General features: G+C 39.5%; 1 protein-coding gene across 26 annotated transcripts in view; it reads left to right on the top strand.

Moving 5' to 3' along the window:
* LOC310684222 (lethal(3)malignant brain tumor-like protein 4) overlaps positions 1–13,318 on the top strand; it is a 60,836-nt gene that overhangs the window by 25,130 nt on the left and 22,388 nt on the right. For all 26 annotated transcript variants that reach the window (XM_083454941.1, XM_083454932.1, XM_083454942.1 and 23 more), the window contains 8 exons: positions 361–449; positions 3,034–3,138; positions 3,965–4,100; positions 5,268–5,359; positions 6,970–7,121; positions 9,035–9,111; positions 10,545–10,630; positions 12,836–12,946. In XM_083454941.1, the coding sequence (XP_083311067.1) occupies positions 361–449; positions 3,034–3,138; positions 3,965–4,100; positions 5,268–5,359; positions 6,970–7,121; positions 9,035–9,111; positions 10,545–10,630; positions 12,836–12,946 (848 nt within the window). The remainder of the gene's footprint in view (positions 1–360; positions 450–3,033; positions 3,139–3,964; positions 4,101–5,267; positions 5,360–6,969; positions 7,122–9,034; positions 9,112–10,544; positions 10,631–12,835; positions 12,947–13,318) is intronic.

Here is a 13,318-nt window from a genome sequence, read left to right as displayed (position 1 = left end):
ATTTTGCTGTGTTTTTGTATAAATAACTGTAAATGCGTAAATAATTAATTGTATGTGGTATGTTTGTAATTTTTTAAAAAGCAACACCAGAAACCAGATCCTTCCTGCAATTAGTTTTATTCATTTTTTAAATAGCAGATAGTTTTGCTTATTTTAGTTCCCTAATATATATTCTAGTAAGGGGAAGTTGATAGCATTTGAATTGTTGGACTGTTCTTGAAAGCTGCTTTCCATCTATTGTAGAAGAAACGGCTTACCTTTGGATACCCAATGTGGCAAATAGAAGCACATGTGTGTGGATCTCTGCTTCAGTGCTTTGCCCTGCAGAAATAATTTCCCTCTCATTCTGTCTTTGCTCAGTTACTCCTGGAAAGAAGCATGTGTGGAACTGGCTGTCATACTTAGAAGAAGAAAAAATGGCACCTGCTCCACTGAAACTCTTCAAAGAGGTTGACAGCTCTTGGATAATTTATTTATTTTGTTCATGTGACTATTTAATGACTTTGTGCATTTGGTTAACAGAATTGGGGGGGGGGGCTGGTGTTGTTTTGGCATGTGCTGTGGTTCGTACAGGAGAAATAGAGTTTTCACCTTGTCAAACCAGCCTACAGTTCTTGCACACAAAAGAGTTCTCCTACAGGGAGGAACCAGACAGGTTGACTTACTTTATTTTGTGCTGCTGCAACACAGGCTAAAGAGCTAGATTTACTGGTGGTGTTGTGTTGGCTAGGTGGCTGGCTGGCTGGGTAGTTACATCTTGTCTAAAGGGTGGTTCCTGATGCCTTTCCGATAATATCCTAAAAGTTAACAAAGCTGCCTTTTGGGTCAATATGCAAGTTTGCTTGTTAAAAGGGAAAATATGTAATCAAGCCCCACTTCTGTTTTGGTCTTAGGAAAAATGCAGAAAAACTCCCTTGCTCCTTTCATTGTTTCCTCTTTGTAGTCAGGAATTGTTTGCCCATTTGGATAGGGAAGAGCTGTCACTACAGAGTGACCAGAGCTGTTGCAACAAGGTGCTGCTCCCCAAAACAGCTTGCTAATGAGATAGGTAGCCCCGGGCTTTCTCATTGTGAGGGAGTAGTAGACAAGAAAAGGGGAGAGCAAGTGCTGCAAGACAAAGGCCAACTGCCATGGATGCTTTTGCTGAGATTCCTGCATTGCTAGGGGTTGGACTAGATGACCCTTAGGTCCCTTCCAACTCTATGATTCTAAGAAATTTTCAGTTACTGCCTGTACTGGATGCCAGAGAAATGAACTAATATGGGCAGAGGAGGGTTTTATTTGTACTTGTTCCCCTGTTGAAATGGGAATATGTCAATCACTCACTAGAGAAAGTTTAATAGTTGTGGGGGTTTTTTTTAAGTTTGCACCCAACCCTTGTTTTAATTTGTACCTTAAGTATGTGAAATTGCTCAGCGCTAGGATCATATCTTAGCTAGTGACTGTGTGAAGCTAGCTTTAGCTTTGCTAATTAGCATAGTGCTTATATTAATTGGATCCTTGACTTTTAGCATGTTGTAGATTATCTGATTAAAAAATAATCATTACAAGTGAGGGTACAAGTAGCAACCAATTGGCATGTCTAAAAATATGCAAGAAGCCGACCTCTATAGAATGTGAATATAACACGCATCCTGTCTGATACTGAATTCCCTCAATTTCCATTGAAATGAAAAAATAGCACCTTGTAACGCTGGGGAAATGTTCAGTCATCCTTTTTTTTCTAGCGGCACCTTTCAGCTTTGATCAGTTATGTCTATAAAGATCAACTTCTTGGTGGAAGTAAGCATTGGTTATAAAAGGTTGTTTCAGATTCCATCACCAGAATTCCTTTTAATTATCTACCTGTTCTTAGCCAGGGTTTGAGAGTTACGACTCTTTTTATGTCAAAACTTGAAACTTTGTTCTTGGTTGATGTTTACAAAAGTCAGAAGTTTTGTGCTCACGATAGTTTAGAACTAAACCAATGGATTGAGTTTCCAAATGTTTAACAGTCAAATCAGAGTGGGGAACCTTTTTGACTGCATGGGCCAGACCCTTATCAGGATGCCTTTAGTGGGTGGGGCTGTCCATTGAATGGAAGCCACTTCTGTTTCCTTGATCAAGGTGTGCTCCTTCCACCCATCATCTTAACATCAGGTCTAGGGCAGGTGGGCATTACTTCCCCCAAGTGGCTTTGTGGGCCAAATGAGGAGGCCTAGCATGCCAAGTTTGGCCCACACACCAGATATTCCCAACCCCAGTCTACAGACAGTTTTTGCCTGCTTTTGTTTTCCGATCTGCTCAGCACTTAGCTCCTTAAGTTCATTTCTCTCTCCATAGAACAGCAGCCTCTGGAAGTGAAGTGAGGGCCATTACCATGGTTTGTCAGTTCTGATATCATACCGACTATAGCTCAAAAAATGGCTTGCAAATTAATTTCAAACCATGGTTTCCAATTCTTGTTTGCTGACTGATCACAAGCCATGGTTTTTCATTTCAGAGTTAGCTTAATTAGCCAACTGATGTCTGAACTGAGCACAGAAGCTGCTTGTCTGATGTGGCAGAACCACAATATTAGCTTTCTAGTAGTGACAGTGCTGCCAGTTGCCAGGAGATGAAGGGGTAGGAAGGTCAAGGTCGTGTGGGTGCACCAGCAGACCTAATCCAGTGCTCTCACTGTTGCACCCACTATGCATTGACCTCCCCACTGCCTCACCCCACTCCATCATGGTAAGTGACAGTGACACTACTGCCAAAAAATTAGCATTGCGGCTCTGTCCCACTGGGTAAGCCATTTCTGATGAATCACAGTCTTCAAATCAATATATTTGTGAATATAATTCTGATATAGATGTCATTCACCTTCCATCTCTCAGTGTAAAACAAGTACAGAGTTAGCAATCTCTGAAGTTACCTCCATTAGAGAACAGATTACACAAAATAACTAGAGTTCATTTCTTTCTTATTTTCCCCATAGAGTATTAACACTGCAACAAGAAAGTCTTCGTTGAAGTGTAAAATAATGTTTTCCCTCCATTATTTCCACTGCAGTCTCAGTCCTTTCCACAAAACAAAAATGGATTTAAAGTTGGAATGAAGCTAGAGGGCCTAGATCCTGAACACCCTTCCTTATTTTGTGTGCTTTCTGTTGCCGAGGTATTTGCCTTTCTTTGTATTGAAATCAACAGTATTAACTCATTTTCTGAATAATAAGGGGGAGGGGAAAATAGACAGAGGGAAGGTCTTAAGGCATGCCCTGGATCAGTGAGTTAAAACGATGTTTAAAGATAATGCTTCACATTCTATTTAATTAAAAATACCTTCTGCCTAGATTTTGTTATTTTAAATTAAACAACTTCAATGGTTTTAAAGTCAGAAACAGATCCTGCCAGACTCAAAGGGTATTTTCAGGTAAACAAGACAATCTTTAGTGTGTGTGTGTTTTCTTGGGCGTTTACTTGAATTACTGTATTTTCCGTCTATAAGATGCCCCCATGTATAAGACGCCCCCTATTTTTGTGGCAACAACCAATTGCTCGTCCACCCTCGGCAATATCCGTGTATAAAACGCCCCCATAATTTTTGACATTATTTTTAAGGGAAAAAACCTACTTTTATACACAGAAAAATACGGTAATTTTGAGGCCTGAATAAATGCCTACATATGTGCAAAATGGATCTCCTGGTGGGTGGGTGGGAGTGAGTGAGAGAGAGACTCAACATCAGTGTGACTGGACACTGCAGTGTAGAGACTTGAGTTCCACTTTGACAATAAGCATAAAACAGACTTTGTGGAGGAGTCCCTACAACTATAGATAGTAAATTTTAAAAGAGAGCATTTCTATCTTTTGCCAAAGATTATATAAGGAGATGGAATCAATCCAGAGTTAAGTTTAAAAAACAAACCCAAACAAACAAAAAACAACCCTAAGGTTCATTTGACTCGTGAAAGGGATAACTTTGAGTTGCTTCATGCTTACAGGTGCAAGGGTACAGAGTGAGATTGCACTTCGATGGTTATTCTGAGTGTTATGACATCTGGGTTAATGCGGATTCTCCAGAAATCCACCCTGTTGGATGGTGTGAAAAAACAGGTCACAAGCTGCTTCCTCCTAAAGGTACATGAACTTATTTTTTTGTTCAAACAAGTGCATTTGGATGTAATGCTACGCCACATTTTAGCACCTTGGGAACACACATGGATAAGCTTCAGGCTTTTATGCTCCCATCTCATGGGTGTGTGTGTGTGTGTTTGAACAGAAAGTTAAAGGCATCCAGTTCCTGATTTGAGTTTGTTGTAACATCCACACTTGGAACTCTGCTTCGTTTAAACATAGGTTTGCTGAATCAAAGCTAGGTTGTTTAATTTACTATATTGTGCCATTTAATATAAATTGTAGTTAGTTCAAACATGGATGTGGATGCTTCCAGTCTCCTTGCCAGAGGAGGGGGAAGTGAGGAGGGAGCTTGCAAACTCATGGCTCGCCTGTGCTCATTCTGATAGCACTAAAGTTAGCATTGTTAAAAATGGGAAGAAGTAATTGAAATCTAAACCAATAAGTAGCCACTTCACAAAATAGAAATGGGTACATATTAAATATAACATTTGCACCTACCTTTGCTTGCTTGCCTTTACTTGTTTGCGTAAACGATATTAATATTTGTAAATAGCTTGTCAGGAAGGCAGTGCATAAGTGCAATAAATAATAAAATGAATAAATAATAATATGTGAGATGTTGAGACACTGTTTGTCCACCCTGTGTAGAGCATGGAAATAAGCTGCTGAAGCAGTGTATTGTTTGCAGTGGATCATGTATAGTAAGCCTTAGAAGACAGAAATCTTACAGGACAGAAGAGAGTGCATTCACTTTTGCTGTAGTTTATGAAGCAGTTTTCTTATAAGAGAAAAGACAAACTTTTTTTTGATGGAGCCAAGCAATGGAAAACGTAAAATAATGAGAATTTCTTTCAGTAATGTGCAATATAGCAAATGCATTCACTACTTTTCCCCCCTTTTAATGTTTCCTAGAGACTTCTGAAGTTTCAGATTAATGATTAACAACTGCAATAAAGTATTTAAAAGAGAGAAGAAAGTGAGAGATATGTTAACTGAAGCCTGTAACTCCTGCCTATTTCACAGGGGCAGCTATTATGCAAAGTTCACATTCTTCCCACATCATTTCTATTTCTGAAAAACCAATCTGAATGTAGCAGCAGCCACTGTATAAAACAATACTTTTATCTCCCTCCCTCCCTCCATCCCTCCCTCCCTCTCTCTCTCTAGGTTACAAGGAAGGGGAATTTAATTGGACATCATATTTGAAGAACTGCAAAGCTCAAGCTGCCCCCAAAGCTCTTTTCAGAGCCCTGAGCACGGTAAGAGGCAGTACTGATGTTTTAGTCTTTTAAATTCCAGCCATTTCTAAAGCTTCAGCCAGGATATTATTGTGCCTTTTTCAAATGCTTGGAACAGAGGCTGAATCACTAAGAAACAGGGGAATATCAGATGTCAAATGAGAAACCTATTTAATTTCTCACTTACATTTAGTAAACAGAGTTTATTGTCTGGCTTTTTATATATGTGCACATGGCAGACACCTATCATCTGACTACTTACTAGGTGATTTGGCACAGACTAGATTGTATTTTGTCATATTTCTCTGGCATTGGCTACATTTTACCAGAATACCAGAACTTGCTCAGTCCTTGACGGGAAAATATTTGTTATACGTGTACTTACATCAAACACATTTCTGCTCATTTGAATAAATGCATTCATCTTCCCCATCTCCAGCATTTTTTAAATAGCTTTAGTTTGCTTCCCGTTCCACTCTGTCAAGTATCTTTGCTTGTACATTTGCATAGCACCTTGTCCAATCTGTAGCCTGGCAATGGTTGTCAAATTGTGTTGATTTCAATGAATGAGAAGGGCCTTTGTAACTCTTCCATGCAGAGTAGCCTTGTGGAGAAAGTAAGATCTGTTCCAGCTTTTCTTTGAATACAAGAGTCACTTCCCAGCAGCATTTTACATAGTCATATAATACATAGTCATATAATTGTAAGGTTGGAAGGGATCCAAAGGGTCATCTAGTCCAACTCCCTGCAATGCAGGAATCACAGCCAAAGAATCCCTGACAGATGGCCATTCAAGCTCTGTTTAAAAACCTCCACTGAAGAGTCCACAACCTTCCGAATTTGTCTGTTCCGCTGTCAAAGAGCAAGCAACCCATTTTTCAGCCCAGAATTGTGCCAGGAAGCTGTAACTGTATTTGTGGATAAACTAGCCCAGACATTATTTCTTTCACATGATTGTGTCTGCAGGGCCACTCTATATGGAAACGTTTCATATATTTGAACAAGGTCAGGGTCTTTAGGTTTCAGTCTGAGTGATCCTCCTCTATTTATGGGGAACATCTGCTGCATTTCAGAGGATTTGTCCAGTAATGTGCCAGAACTTGCTGTTACCATAGTAGAATTGTCATAGGATTCAGCCTCTAGCACTGAATTTTGATCCAAGTGGAAAATAGCATTTGCATTCTGCTGTCTTGATGTCATAGCGGATTATAGTTTAGAGGAGGGAGAAGAGGTTTGGATCTAAAGGTTCTCCTCCTCTGGATGAATGAATCCTTCTATCGGAGAAAGGAAAAATTCAGAATGCAATACCACACATGTATTGCCAAGTTCAGTATTTAATATGTCCAGTTACAACAAACTCACGAACCATTCCTGGGAAGGATTTCTACCTGAAACCTCTTTAGATGGATAAATTTATTCAGCTGCTAGATTAACCTGCTAGTTTGACCTGGTATAGTTTGTTTTTTGATGAGACTTTCCCATATCTAACAAATTCTGGTCTTTAATGTCCACTGGAACATGTGATTTTTTTTAATAAAAAATACTTTATTAGCATTCATTATACTAATGAAGCTGTAATTTCCATAATCTAGCTAACTGCAATGTTTTCTCAATTTTCTCCTGTTCCTTAGCCAGTCACACCTTCTGGTTTTCGAGTGGGAATGAAGTTGGAGGCCGTAGACAAAAAGAATCCTTCTTTAATGTGTGTAGCAACCATTGCAGACATGTTGGATAATCGGCTGCTAATTCATTTTGACAACTGGGATGAAAGTTATGACTACTGGTAACTAAAGAAATATCTCCTCTGTTCACGCAACTAGGGTATTGCTTGGCATTGCCTAGATAGAGAATGAATTTGAGTTAGGATGAGGGGGGTGCTAGTTCTGCATTTTGAGTCAGGCTCCAGTTCTGAATTTAGATTCATCAGGTCTTATTCACTTCCTGAACTTCTGAAGCTGTCCTACACACGCTTAAATTTCATTTAGATGTGTGCACCTTTCCTCCAAGTAAATATGTTTGGGCCCAGTTGTTTGCTTGTGACATTGTCAAAACTTGCAGAACTGTGTACAGCTCACATCTCTTTGAAAATCTAGGGGGGAAATATTCTTTTACTTGCAAACTTATGCATGCTTACCATTTGTCATTATGATTTAATTATTTTAGAGGTATGTGTATGTATATATAACTATAGATAGGTATATTGTTGCAATTTTGAGTCACCCTGGGAGTCCTGTAAAGGACCAAAACCCAGAATATATATGTAACTGAATAAAATAAATGTAGTCAACATTTAAGTTTTTCTAGCTAGGTCTTAGCTAGTAGAGAAGGATTATACAACTTGCCTTAGGATCTACATACATCTGGAACTTTCTTTGTTTTGTAACACAGTTTTTATTCATTTTCATCTTTGAACTGTTTAACATGGTTGCATTGAGAAATATCTTTGTTAACATTAGAGCGTATGACATGCAACAATTACATAAAATTAAAAGTTAAGCAATAAAGATACTGGGAACTTCTGAAGGTGCTCTAGACCCTCTAAAGGGCAGGCTGCCCTACAGTATAAGAATCATTGGCTTATCCCTTCCCATGCCTGCTGATTTCTCCATGAAAATCCAATCCCACGCCACAGCTGTAGTTAGGTCTGTTTCTCCCTGCCTTGTTTCTGACACCAGAAATACACCCAAATGGAGGAAAGAAGGTTACGGGAGACATTAGGAGGGGAGAACTGATAAGTATGTGAAAGGTTAAGCACTCTTTTCTCACATTCACCAATGCTTAACTACACATGTTCCTCATGCCCTTTCATTCACATTACTTTAGCAATTGTGGGTTGGGAATGTTCCAAGTTAGGGTCGAACTACACATCAAGGTTTAGGAAATTAGTGAATAGTTGACAGGTGAAAAGGATAGATCGGTTGTTCCATGCAGTGAACTGCTACCCACTGAAGGGCATCCAATCTATTCTCATTTCTGAACCTTTCTCATTGTATACAAATTTTAAGTCTTTTGCAACCTTGATTACTAGAAGCATGCTTGGAGAAAAAGAAAGAGCACTGAGAATCCCAGCATATCAAATTATGCTGCACATATCAGGTTCCTTAAAAAAAAAATACATCCTGACTTTCTTCCAGGTGGAATTCAAGGCAGGTTCTTAGCACAGGTGTAAATGCTTTGTAGATCAATGCAGATATATACAGTGGCTGCTCACACAACAGTCACACCAAGAGAGGAGAGGAGGCAAAAAGAAAAGAAAAAGAATACAGGGGAAAGCTATTTAAAAAGGCCCGGAACCAAGTCTGAGAACCAAGCCTTCACTGACCACAGACAGAGTCAGTCTGGTTAGAGGGATGACTCCTCTCAATGGAAAGCAAGCATAGGGTCTGACTGATCCCTCCAGTAGGAGGCATCATCTTATTTTAGAAATGTCTTTCACCTGGATCTTCAAACGGAAATCCACATTTTTCCTGCCTTCCAAGCACTAGGAGGGATTATAACCCACTTGATACCTTCTTATGTTGAATAAGAAAAAAACCCTGCACAGTAAGTTCCAGTGTTTTGGTCGTCTTGAAGACATAGTTTTATGACTTTTAAAGCAAGTGGCTTCCATGTATGATCAGGTTCAGCAAAGAAACATCAGAGTCATTCTTTCATGTACTGGCTGTGACTGGAACTAGTTCTCTCTGTTTGATCCAGGTGTGATGCTAGTAGCCCTTATATTCGACCTGTTGGTTACTGTCAAGAAACTGGAACTCCCCTTACAACACCAGCTGGTATGTTGAAAGTTCACAAGTCCCTGTCGCATTCTAAACATTTGCAAGATGTGATCTGCTCTATGTGATTCAGATGTCTATGAGGTCTGTTCTGGTTTTCCTCTCCAACTAATTCTGTTAGATTTGTAGAATGGGAGACACCCCCTGCCCTGCCCTGCCCAAGAGAATGGTCATATCCTAATTCCATTATGATAAGGGTAACTGCATGCTGGTGCTGGGTCACAAAATCAGGTCTTTGTTGACAACATGATGTATTGATGCTGGCTTAACAATAGGGGGGTTCCCTAACAACTCTCAGCACCCTTGGCAGCCTATAGTTCCCAGGAGTCTTTTGTGGGAGGCCATGACTGTTTAAAGTCGTATGATACGGCTTTAGACATAAAAGTGCAGATGGAGCCCTAGACAGGAGTTGGGATGGGAAAGGAGAATTGAGAGCAAAAAAGCCTTGCTTAAAAGCTCAAAAGATCTCCACAGTGGGCTGGGGGATCTTGCTGGTGAGGACAGGTGTTATTACTCCTGACTGAGGTGACTGAGAACAATGTGTCACACACTGCTTCAGGGAGGAACAACTGTAGATTCGGGCCATTTGTCGTGGATGCTATAGTTTAGATTCCTGCATTGGACTAGATGATCCTCAAGACCCCTTCCAACTCTACTGTTCTATGATTCTATGAAGTCTGGAGGGCAGCTCATAACATTCACCTAAATCACCAAGTCTATTTTTGGCCAATCTCTAAGGGTGTAGAATTTCAACTTATAAGTTTTAGAGGTAATAAAGGTGCTTTAAAAGCCACTTTACATACAGAAAATGCAGTAAAATTAACTTTAAAATGAAAATGAAAACTAATGTAGTTTTTGTTATGATGTGGACCCATTTAGTGAATTTTCTAAGATTGCAAGAGTTATGAATGCTATACTAGTTTCTACGTATTATAGACTCCATACCAAAGACTTTGAACTGGTTTAGGCTTGCACAATTACCCCCTCCCTCACACTTTCCCTAACTACTACTTTTGTGCCAAACCATAGTTTGCTTTTGCACAAACACTTGTAAACTCTGGTTTGTGCTTATCCTCCAGACCAGAATTAAAAGCCAGGATAAAAGTTTGCAATGTTTGGAGGGCAAGAACAAGCTATCATTTGTTCATTGCAGATATGATGACAAACTATGATTTTCCATGAAAGGGATGGTATTGCAGTGCACATATGAAGGAGAGCGCAGCTCGTACACCAATTGATGAAGTAACATAGATGTAAAACAAGCCTAGGCACATAACCTGAAGTGGAAGCTTACACTATATAAACATTTTTTAAAGTGATTTAATTTCTTATTTCAGTTCCCTTGCATAACAATGTATTGTTAGGTTAATGTACACTTCCTATCACTTACAGTTGTAGTTAAAGACTGATAATATTCCTAAACCTCTCTGCAGAATACAAGGATTTCAAAAGCTTCTCATGGGAGAAATACTTGGAGGAAACTGGTTCACAGGCAGCCCCAGCAAGAGCTTTTAAACTGGTTGGTCAACATCTTTTCTAGTTTTATATTGGTGAATCACAACATTAAAAGCTATGGTTTTACTTTTGTACAGCTCTTAGTTATAGGTGGATTATTAGGATGATGATGGTTACTGCTGCTGCTATTTTATTTTATTATAATTATTTATGGAATATTGGGTGCAAGGCAAATTAGAAACCATGATCTAGATAAACTAAGTGGGTTACATGAAATGCTTTAAGGTAGCAGTATTTTTTTTAAAAGCTGGTAAATGGAACTGGCTTTTTGAATTTTAAGAACCTAAGAAGATCAGTCCATCTAGTCCAACATCCTGTTTTCACAGTGACAAATCAGATGCCTGTGGGAAGCATGTGTGCAAGAGTATTCTGCCTACTGTGATTCCCAGTAACTGGTATTCAGGGAATTCAGATATTGTATTACTTTTATGTTGTTAGCCACTCTGAGCCCAGCTCCGGCCAGGGAGGGTGGGGTACAAATAAAAACAATATTATTTATTTATTATAGTGGAGGTAGAACAGGGCCGTCATGATTAGTAGCTGTTGGTAGCCCCAATCCCCCATGAATTTGTCTGATCATCATTTGAAGTCATCCAAGTTGGTGGCCAACACTGCATTCCGTGGGAGCAAATTCCATAGTTTTAACTTCAGTAAGCCCACAACTTAATGGGGGTTAGGTTCTGGGGATAGAGCCTAAAACCAAAACTGCATACAGTGGTGCCTCAGTTTATGAACTTAATCCGTTCTGGAAGTCCTTTCTTAAACCAAAACCGTTCTTAAACCAAGGTGCGCTTTCCCTAATGATGCCTCCCGCCGCCGGTGCCCTTCCACCGTTTGGATTCTGTTCTTAGACCGAGGTAAAGTTCTGAAACCAAGACACTATTTCCGGTTCTGTGGAGTTTGTAAATTAAATCGTTCTTAAACCAGACTGTTATTAAACCGAGGTACCACTGTATAGAAAAAAAAAAAAAATGGGTGCAGTGGTGGGTGGGATTACCAAAGTTTCTTTCCCCAGACATCCACCCTCTTTTTATTTATTTTTTTAATTGCCAAGCACATACAGCTGAGTACACACAAGTTAAATGCACGAAAGTTGTGAGTGTACTGTATATGCTGTGTGAAGGAACTATTTTACCTTTAGTTATATCGGTACTGAAACAAGTTAACAAAGACATATCTCAGCAGCTAAGCAAAAATTTTAACATGGATCAGTTAGACCTAGACTAATCTAGGTCTTCCAGACTAGAATTTCTACTCAGAGTTAGGTTAACTTCCAATTCTATATACAGTTACTTGGTAAGCTAAGTGAACATGTGTTGGATTGTGATTTTAATTGTAGTTACACACCCAGAGGTTGAAGGTGTTGATTACTTGGTTTGCAGTCAAAAGGAACGCTCCTGGAAACATGCCTGTGTCTCCTTCACATATAACAATAAACCATAGTTTAGCATTATGGGAACAAGTCAGCTTGAGCTCCACTCTCTTTCATCTCCGCCCCCAGTATGTGCCAGAGGACATTCACTTTCTAACTTAAACTAATGGCATTACATCTGAACCACGCCAAACTACCTTGTTTAAACTTTGGTCTATTGAAAAAAGCCATTTGCCAGAAACCATAGTTCGAACTACAGTGGTACCTCAGGTTACATATGCTTTAGGTTACAGATGCTTCAGGTTACAGACTCCACTAACCCAGAAATAGTGCTTCAGGTTAAGAACTTTGCTTCAGGATGAGAACAGAAATTGTGCTCCGGCGGCGCAGCAGCAGCAGGAGGCCCCATTAGCTAAAGTGGTGCTTCAGGTTAAGAACAGTTTCAGGTTGGTTGGTTGGTTGGATAGATAGACAGATAGACAGATAGATAGATAGATAGATAGATAGATAGATAGATAGATAGATAGATACATACATACATACATACATACATACATACATACATACCTCCAGAACTAAGTACTTAACCCGAGGTACCACTGTAACTAAAGTTAGTTCAGATGTAAGAAATTGTGGTTAGTTAAACCAGAAAGCAACTTCTTCCAGAGACACTCTGGCATGCACTGAGGAAGCTGCTGATGGTGCTGCCCAAGCAATCTTATTTTTTTAATGCTAGGCTGTGGTTTATCATTACATCCAGACTGCACCTTTAAATTATATATGGCTCACCTTACTCTCAGTAATGCTTGACTGCATTTGCAATGCATTCCTTTACAGCGCCCAGCTCATGGATTCCAGCCTAACATGAAACTAGAAGCTGTAGACAAGAGAAATCCCATGTTAATTAGAGTGGCAACCATAATTGAAAAAGATGACCATCGTGTCAAGGTATGTGCATTCAAATAAGCCATGGTGCTACTCTAAGATTATGAAAGGAACATTACATTTGAGCTTTCAAGAAAGAAAGCATCTTCAGCAGTAATATGACAGCTTGATCTTAGTCCCCCCATGAATTGCAATGCTTCTGCTCACTATTGCTGGATGCTATTGTAATGCCACTTATTCTGGAATGACATTTCTGAATTGATTTTTCTTCCCCTTGAGCAATTCTCTGTATGAATCTAACATAAATTTGCCATGTTAGAGCTCTCATACCTTGAGGGTGACTTGCAATACGAACCTCAACATCAGGTTAACCTCATTTTTTTTTAATGCTGAACGCCTCCACTCACCATCCTGTAATGAGTACATAAACACATC

This window comes from Podarcis tiliguerta, assembly GCF_965153285.1.
Source record: "Podarcis tiliguerta genome assembly, chromosome: 8".
In the NCBI taxonomy this organism is placed as follows: domain Eukaryota; kingdom Metazoa; phylum Chordata; class Lepidosauria; order Squamata; family Lacertidae; genus Podarcis; species Podarcis tiliguerta.
Note: the sequence above shows the minus strand (reverse complement) of the source record. Positions and strands in the feature narration are given on the sequence as shown.